The sequence below is a fragment of the Fundulus heteroclitus genome, unplaced genomic scaffold, assembly GCF_011125445.2.
Source record: "Fundulus heteroclitus isolate FHET01 unplaced genomic scaffold, MU-UCD_Fhet_4.1 scaffold_128, whole genome shotgun sequence".
Classification (NCBI taxonomy): Eukaryota; Metazoa; Chordata; class Actinopteri; order Cyprinodontiformes; family Fundulidae; genus Fundulus; species Fundulus heteroclitus.
Genome location: NW_023396540.1, coordinates 121,037 through 130,308, shown reverse-complemented (window position 1 = coordinate 130,308; position 9,272 = coordinate 121,037). Strand labels below are relative to the sequence as shown.

General features: G+C 37.7%; 1 protein-coding gene across 1 annotated transcript; it reads left to right on the top strand.

Annotated features, from left to right (window-relative positions):
• Positions 1-355: 355 nt before the first annotated feature.
• On the top strand, positions 356-7,712 carry LOC105924802 (protein ABHD14A). Its single transcript, XM_012860571.3, has 5 exons — positions 356-657; positions 3,225-3,508; positions 3,661-3,776; positions 4,214-4,449; positions 6,510-7,712. Exons 2-5 carry the CDS (start codon positions 3,243-3,245, stop codon positions 6,699-6,701), a joined length of 810 nt encoding a protein of 269 aa, XP_012716025.2. The 5' UTR covers positions 356-657; positions 3,225-3,242; the 3' UTR covers positions 6,702-7,712.
• Positions 7,713-9,272: the final 1,560 nt, after the last annotated feature.

Here is a 9,272-nt window from a genome sequence, read left to right as displayed (position 1 = left end):
ATTATATTACTTTTGACTTGACAGCTGTCCAGCAGACAATTGTTAAGCTGGCTGCCCACAGAGTCCTGTGTGTATATTAATGGAAAGTTAAGTCTGATTGCTTTATCAATAGTTTTAGAGATTTCAAAGTTACGTCTCATCCAACCAACATGTTTGAAACTGATATGAGGAAATATAAACCAGAGTGTTTCGTAACTCTTTATGAAACTCTACCCATTTCAGTTGGACGGTGGTAAACATTAATTTCTCAGCACTTTTACTTTGAAAACTGACATTTGCTTGAGTTCTTCCGCAGGAAATGGCACCGGGGGCTTAAACTGTTGTTTTGTGCAGCTCGCAATTAGTTCCGACGAGCAACACACGGCTGGGATCTTTGTAATAACACAACGTCACACCGTAAATTTACGATTTCTTTACTTTCCCGTGTAGCTTGAAATGTTTGCTCTGGATTCGGTTTAATTAAGATCTGGCATTGCATTTAGTGCACGTTCATTATTTTTCCGATTTAAAAAAAAAATCACCTTTAAGCATCAGCAGCCATAAACCCGAAGTCAACCAGCAACAATTCCCGCAACAGCCAGACATGGAGAAGACCTGACGAGAGCCAAGTGTTTTTTTATTTCTGAATGAACAGGGATTAATTATCTCCTCCTATTGGTATGTACCTTCTTCCCCAAAAGCCTTCAGCTTCCAGCAGAACTACTGACAACAAGAGAGCCACTGCTAGCTTCTGTGCATAATTTGGCTAATTAACTGCTACTGATTATGTGGGCTGTGGTAACAGAGGCTGGGAATCCTTTGTCCCGGAGGATTAACTGTAATCTAGAGCTGGCGTTTCTTTCATCTGTTTAACACAGGGAGCCGGCCATCCCTCTGTTTACATGTTAAAACATGCTCAGTTTGATAAAGTGTGCACTGATGTGCTATAAGAAGAAATCAGCCTTAGCATTAAAATGATGCGTTGCACTTTAATAGTATGATAATTTGTGGGCGTAATAGCCAAAAGTTGTTCTCAAGTGAGGGTTGCAATACTTCAGTATGTTTGTTTTACTGAAGTAGATATAACAAGTAGTATTCAATAAATTAATGAATTGATAATAACAATTATTATTATTATTAGTAGTAGTATTATTATTAATATGACTTAAGTAAGGGTAAAGAAAATGTGTATAATGGCTACTCACGTAACTGTTTAGTTATAACATTTGATTAAATTTGTTTAAAAATAAGTAACCTAGAAATATAAAGTTGCATGCAAGTTCTGGTAAATAAAAAAAGTATGTCACAGTAAAACTGCTCCTAAGTATTTTTTCCCCAAGTAAATGTAATAGAGTACATGTTACCTAGTTACCATCCACCTCTGGATATAATCTTTGTTTCCAAAAACTTGTAGTTTCCTTTTTCTTCTAACATTCTGATATTCGGATTCCAATGCATTTCGATGTTTCGCCAAATATCGTGACCGATCAGATTGTGAGTTTTGGTTAATTCTCATTTTTCATCCCTAGCATGTTTGCTGAGCAGATGCTTTTTCTTGTATCAGTTTGTAACACTGGTGCGTGATTTGAAAATGTTTTAAGACCAGGTTTGTGGTGCCATTGTCCGACCTAAATATACACACTCTACTTGAGTTCATGCCTGCGTCTTTGTGTAACGTTTAAAAGTGTCTGTATCAGAGTTATCCAAGTGTTTGGATCAGATGACGGGCCTCAGTTTTTGACATCTGTAAGGGTTTGGAAAGCTTTTGTTTCGTTTCTTTATATTTCCTTTTGGTTAATAAAGCTACTGAATGTTATTGTCTAATCATAAAGACAAAGCATCAGGTGAGGTTACAGCAGTGTGTGTTTTTGTTGTTATGACTGTCAGTACAAATATCCTAAAAACGAACTTCGCCCTGTTGGTCAGAAGCGTGTAGATCATCTTGCTGCAGAAATTGCTTGAAGAACTTGTTTCAGTCTCTAACATCAATATGAAGGCATTTTTGGTTAATTACCGCTTTAGGTGATTAAGGTTTGTAGGCATTCATTTCTGCACAGCTCACACAGTTTCCATCAAGTTGATGTCTGGACTTTGACTGGGCCACTTTCAGTCTTTTCTTTTTCAGCCATCGCTTGTAGATTTGCAGCTGCGTTTGTCATCATAGCCATGTTGCACACGTAGCTCTAGCTGTTGGACAGATTGTCTCACGTTTGACTCGTCATCGCATTATCCAGGTTTGCAACGTTTCAGTCTCAAACGACTGCTTGGGTGCGATATTTGGTTAGATTATTATGCAGTGCATGCAAATTTTGCCTTCAGATAATTTATCTGGCCTTTGGATTGACGTTAACTGCCCTTGATTCTCTCGTTTAATGCATGGTTTTAGTTGCTAAGACTCATAAGGAATGGTGGGGACATTGTGATTAAAGAAAAGAAAGAGTCAGAACAAAAAGGCTCTAATCCTAATTGATATCATCATCCCAATAATAGTTTAGCAATCAAATATTTTCCTGATATTTTGCAGCCCAGGAATTCAGCTCAATAATTATAAAACAAGCCCAAACCGTCGTCTCTTCACCATGCCGTACAGTTGGAATGAGGTGAGACCAAAGAGCTCTACTCTCTCAGGAAGTCAGTCTTGTGGTTCATTCAGACCCAGCCTAACCCAACATAAGTTGTGCTACCATTTTCTTTTTGAAAGAAGTGGCTTTTTCTTGGAAAGCCTTCTAAAGACGTGCTTGTTCAGTATGTTCTAGTTGTACAGCGATGGATTTAAACATATTTACTGAGCCCTTTGAAGAGATGTTACTCTTATCTTTTTTTCTGGTTAGCGCACAATCTGAACGGGAGATGAATGGGCTGGGATGTTCGTTTCTGACAGATTAGCAACTATCTTTAATGTGTTTTTTTTTTTACTTGGACTTTAAATTGTTGGGGGAAATTACCTCACAATTGTTACAGATTGTTGCTTTTACTTAAGGTCAGTCATTCAAGTGTATAGGAGGGATTCGATTAGCAGCAAATCCTTTAGAAGCAGTACCCGTTTACTTAAAGTTTTTCCAGGACTGGATTTTATGGAAAATATATATTTTTTTACATTTTCATCAATCACTTTGTTTGGCACACAATTTAAGTATTAACAAATACCACACACCAACATTTAAATATGAAACTGTGTATTATCTTGTGAAGTATGTAGAAATTGTTGGACTCAAACTTAACCCATCATCCACACCTTTCTCCAGGTCTCTCCTTATATTGAAATGAATTTCCTGCGCAATCGTCTCGTTGTGCTGGGCCTGGTGTTGTTGGGCACTGTGCTGCTGTACCTGCTGCTGCCGTCCATTCGCCCGGACACCATGGAGCAATCCTTCGAACCTCAGAGAACTGGGCTGCTGGTGGCCGCCGCTCCCCCTGGGCCCCCGACCCTCAATGTGTCCGTTCGCACCGGACAGCTTCCTGGTGACCCCCCGCTGTTCTTCCGAGAAGCTTTGCCCGTGGATCGAGACGGGCAGCAGATACTGCCAAAGTGAGCAGATTTCTGGAAATACCAGTTTTAACACGTCCTTCATGCTTTGTACATCAACTGGAAACTGTTCTTTATCACTTAGTGTTTGATCAGATTTTCCTCCAGATGACGACTTTTGATATCCAGAGTAACAAACTGATGTTTCTGTGCAGGCTGCAGATGGTCCTTCTGCATGGCCAGGCCTTTACCTCCAAAACCTGGGAGGAACTGGGAACCATGGCCGTGCTGGCAGCTAATGGATATCAGGCCTTAGCTATGGACCTGCCAGGTACACTTTGATGCTTACTTTAAAAAAATAGTAGTAACTTGGGTGTTAGTTGTAAAGATACTATGGGAAAACAAAGAACCTGAGATGCATAGATGCATTGCTTTGGTTTCAGTTTAATAAGAAATCTAAAAATTTGCTGTCCCTAGTAGCAAATCTTTCCCTATAGGTTTAATTGAAAAGTGCAGAAAAATAAAATGTTTTCAATTAATAAAATTGTTGGCACATTTCATTTTGGAATTACACGGATACGTTAATTCTGTGCCGTGTTACAGAGGTTGGTTTGAAAATGCATGTTTTTCCTCTGGTGACAGCGCCCTCTTGTGGCTGAAAGTATTTTTCCCTCCTCGATTGTCATAATCATAATAATAACAACACAAGTATTTCCCAGTTACATTTTCTAATATATAAATGTCATCGTTCATAAACTGTTTATCAAGGTTATGGGAAGTCGCCAGACTCCGAGGCTCTGAAGACGGAGCAGAATCGGGTGGACCTCCTCTCACGGTTCATGGAGTCTCTGGGCGTCAGGGCTGCTGTGCTTCTGAGTCCCTCCATGAGCGGCCATTACTCCATCCCCTTCCTCATGAAGAACAGTGCACAGCTGCGCGGCTTCGTTCCTGTGGCACCAGTTGGTACCCGGAGCTACTCTGCTCAGCAGTACAAGAAAATTCAGGTGAGAGTACAGCTTGTAGAAATGATGCGTACAACATAGCACAACAAATAAATTAAAAGAAAGCGTATCATCATTTAAAAAAAAAAAAGAAGTAAGAAAATCAAGTGAATCAAGTGAAACTTTTTTTCTTGTTGGCCATCCCAGTTTTTTGTTGTTGAACTGTGGTAATATAAAGAAGCCACTAATATCGCACAGCCATACATTTGTCTCAGTAGCACTTTATTATACTTAGGAACTCAACTCAATGATTATTAAGATCCCGTGGCACCCAAAAGCACAAATCACCACTCCTAGTTTTTGACAACCATGTGTTAACCACTGTTTTATTTTTATAGTTATTATTCTATAAGTATTATTAATTTTATTCAGTCAGAAAATGATTTCTGTTGCCATCCATTCTCAGACTTCTTAAAGCTTTATTCTGCACAGAATATAAGAAGTTAACCATCACTAGAAGGGGTGTAGTATGAAAGGTGTATATATAGCTAGAACTAGATATTTACATGTAATGTATGACAAATCTTTTTCGCTGTCTGACTTTAAACAAGCCTGAACAGTTTAGATAAGTTAGGATTACAACCCCCAGAGGGTTGAGGCAGATGACCGTTCTCACTGAAACTGATTCTGCTGGAGGTTTCTTCCTGTTGAAGGGGAGTTTTCCTCTCCACTGTCGCTTCATGCTTGCTCAGTATGAGGGATTGCTGCAAAGCCATCGACAATGCAGACGACTGTCCCTGTGGCTCTACGCTCTTTCAGGAGGAGTCAATGCTGCTTGTCAAAACTTGATGCAATCTGCTGGGTTTCCTTAGATAGGAAACTTTTTAACCAATCTGTCTGAATGATTTGATTGAATTTGACTTTGTAAAAGTGCCTTGAGGTGACGTGTATCGTGAATTGGCGCTATATGAATAAAATAGAATAGAAAAAATATTTCTATTTGCTAAATACTAGAATAACACATTTTCTCTTTTAACTAAGTGACAGCTTACATACATTTCCTTAGTATTTGGTAGAAATGCCTTTTAAACTGCATTAAGTGGCTCAAACTTTTTGGTGTCCTTCCTAGAGCGTCTCACAATGGTTTTGCCCCATTTTTCCTGATAGAACTGGTCTAAGTGAATCCGGTTTATTAGCCCCTTTGCTCTCAAACACCTGTACAGCACTGCCCACAGTTTTTTTCTACGGAACCTAGAGAGAGGTTTTTTTTATGGCCCCTCTAAAACACTGACTTTGTTGTCTTTCAGCCTCTTTGTAACTAATATACTGGTATCCTTGCCATTGGTGCCCAAGCTTTAACTTCCTGGCTGAGATGTTGCTTCAGTATTTCCACCTGATTCCTTTTCCTTATATGCTCTCTATTTGGTGAAGTGCACCAGTCCTTCCTACAGAGAAACATCCACACAACATGATGCAGCCTCCCTTGGACTTCCTTGTTCCAATGCTGTTCTTGAATTACAAATATACCTCTTTTTTTTCTCCAAAAGTAACAACTTTCAATATGATCATAAACTTAAATTTTTGTTTCATCAGTCCTCACGTCCTCAAAAAAAGATTTATCCCGATTGTATTTATAAACTCTGCTCTGTTCTTTATACTGTGGAGTAATGGCTTCTTCTTTTCTGAGTGGCCGTTCTGCCAAAGTTGATGCAGGACTTATTTGACGGTGGATAATGACGCTTACTTACCAGCTTCAGTCTAAATCTTCAGGTATTTTACGTCTGTTCTGTGATTGATACACACATTTTGCCTCGAAAAGCTTTAATCTCAGGGGCACAGAATATGTCTCTTTCCTGAATGCTATGATGGCCGGACATTTTCTTGCATATATTTGCTTAAACAGGTGAGCGTGGTACCTTCAGGCATCTAGAAATTTTACCCAAGGAGAAACTAAACATATGGAGGTCCCTAATTCTCTTCTTGATATCTAGGTTCATTTCCATTTATTTTCACTGGTTCCCCCTTGATGCAGAGCCTCCATCGGCCATTTTAAGACTCTGCTTCTGCTGGAAATACTAACTTTTACATTGTCTAACCTGGTTTTAAACTTGTCTCCTTTACAGACTCCCACTCTGATTGTTTATGGCGCCTTGGACACGAATCTGGGTGCCCAGTCTCACAAGAACCTCATCCAGCTCCCTAAACACGAGGTGCTGAAGTTAGAAGGAGCTCGGCACGCTTGTTACATGGACAAACCCCGCGAGTTCCACCAGGGTTTAATCAAATTCCTCGACAAACTCAAGCAAGATATATAGCGGAGGAGGAGAAGGTATAAAAGATGGGAACAAAAGCTGAGAAGGGAAAGGCAAAGAAAATCCGATTTTTCAGAGTTTTCGGAAATTTCTGGAAGTTCATTTTATTTTCTTATGAACCCTTGAATTAAGATCACGGGTATCGGATGCGATTTGGAAAATCACATCAGATGTCACCGTTATGTAAGTAACGGGATTTAAAGTTAAATGGTTCTGGAAATATGAGACCAGCTTAGCATAGCTTCTCCGTTTACTCTTGAAAAATAATAAAGCTAGCGATGTGTGTAGGTGGATGTTTATATGTGTGTCCTGTCTCTGGTAACTATTAAAGACATGTCATGTTTTTGCTCATATGTTAATATTTTAGTAGGCGGATAACTGTAAATATGTAAATGTTGCTGTTGGCTGTATTTAAAAGATTTAGTTGTACTCCGACTAACACACACAGTAAAAACCATAAACTATGTCCGCTTCCAACAGAATTCGGGAAATAAACATGTTAAAATTGTTAAACAAAAGCATATGTCGTTGATAAAGTTGCAATAAATGTGGACAATCAATGGAAAAAAAACAACAATAAATCTTACAACGTATATCTTAAAGCTGCTTGAAATAGAAAAAAACACTACTGCGTTATTTATCTTTATGCAAAATGTTAAGAGACACTGAAAGTTTTTGTAAGCCTTCCTGTTGTTTGTGTTCTGTAATGTGTGAATTCAGCTGAAAAAGACTTGTTCTGTGGATCCTTACATTCACAGATCACTGTTGTTTACATCGAGAACAGAGCTAAACTAAAATGTTTTTTCTTTTTTGTTGCTGCTAAGCTGTAGTTCCCAGAAATGCATTTAATTTTGCTTTGATGTGTCTGTTCCTCTCAGCAGCTTCATGTTTAATCAGATTTGGGGAAGCAGTTGGGACATTGTCCAAATATTTTATTTTTTTTAACAGTTTTGACTGATATATTTAATTTTGTGAATAAGCTGAAAATAAATTTCAAAACATTGAAACTGTGAACATTGAGGTGTAGTGTTTCTTTCAGTATAGGTCCTTGAATATCTTACTAGTATATAAAATGTAAAATGATAATACAAAACCTAAATTTTAAACACAGAATTGTTATAAAATAAAAATAAAAAAAACACTTTGTGTAAAACATATTATATGCAGAAATAGATTAGTATAAGCTAGGACCGTAACCCTATGTAAATGGACATGTATAGTATTCATACTGACTTGTAATGAACTGGAAAGGTTTTATGTTCAAAACAGCAGCAAATACCTGCCTATATAAAATTGAGTAGTTATACAGAAAATGGCAAATTAAATAGAGCAATTTTTTATTAAAATTATTTTTAATGACAAGAATTTTATTCTGAAAAAGTAAAGCAGAAACAGGCACAAGCAAAAGCCTGTTTTCAACTGTGGTGGGGAAAAAATAAGCAGGTTTTTTTTATATTGTTTTTTGCAGCAAAATGGTTGGACAAGACTTGTGCTGTGAAAAGTATTTGTCTTGATTTTTTTTTTTGACAGCTTAATAAAAAGAAACTACCCAAACACACTGAGGTTTTTCATCTAGAACTTGATAAAGGCAGAATAGACCAATATTGACTGATGATATGACCTCTCAAATCATCACTCCTTGTGGAAACTTCACACTTCTCTTCTTTTAGACTATGAAACCTCAACTTTGAAATGAAATACAAAATAATCTAAAGAAACATTTGGGCCACTGAGAAACAGCTAGACCTTTTTTTCCTCGGACATAAGACGGGAAGCTATGTCTGGTGAGTGTCTTAACACAAAACAGCTGTGAACGACCAGCTGCTTTATCAATGACCTGTTATGGTCTGACCTCAGTCTTATCTCTGATTGTGTATCCCCAAACATAACCTTTATAGATTAAAACATCAAACCTTATTTAGTTTTACCTAATATACCTAATAAATATTTCACCTGGGTATGCCACATTATAAATAATTATGCAATATTTACTTTTCTATGTACTTTTTACTGTTTTTTTTTGGCGTTTTTTAGAACTAACTTTAGACTAGGTTGTTCTTTTTTCTTCTTTTATTATTACCAGCAATTGTGTGTAAATCTGTCTGTCCCTGCCACTGTCACCTGCATTTTATTCTGAGAGTGTAATGAAACTAATCTTGGTGTTTCACTGCGTGTAATGAATCTAGGTTTTATATTAGTTTCACATTTTGAATTGAATTGTTGAAATACAAAAACCCCTCTATGACGTTCTAATGGCTGAATAGGAACGTCTGATTTAACGTGGGGTCGCAAGTATTACATGACAAATTGGCTTGCCATACATGAAGCGCATTTGAAAGCGTCACTGTCAAGAAATGGTATCGCCCAAATTAGGGGTGTTTGTTTATTATTCATTTTTAAAAATATCGTGGTAAAAACTACTTGCGCTATATTCACGTGTATTAAACTCAATATAAATCATTTAAAACGTCAAACATTTCGGTGTTTAGGTTTTGAGAGGACAAAGTGTCATTTAGGAATGAGGTAAAAATGCCCCCTTCAGGCTCTTCACTGTGACTGTGGGGTGTCTGCCTC

Bases quoted from the DNA above. Each gene is read 5' to 3' on its own strand.
- LOC105924802 (XM_012860571.3), top strand. From the start codon at position 3,243: ATGAATTTCCTGCGCAATCGTCTCGTTGTGCTGGGCCTGGTGTTGTTG. The intron at 3,509-3,660 runs GTGAGCAGATTT...GTTTCTGTGCAG, and splicing joins GGGCAGCAGATACTGCCAAA to GCTGCAGATGGTCCTTCTGC. The intron at 4,450-6,509 runs GTGAGAGTACAG...TCTCCTTTACAG, and splicing joins AGCAGTACAAGAAAATTCAG to ACTCCCACTCTGATTGTTTA.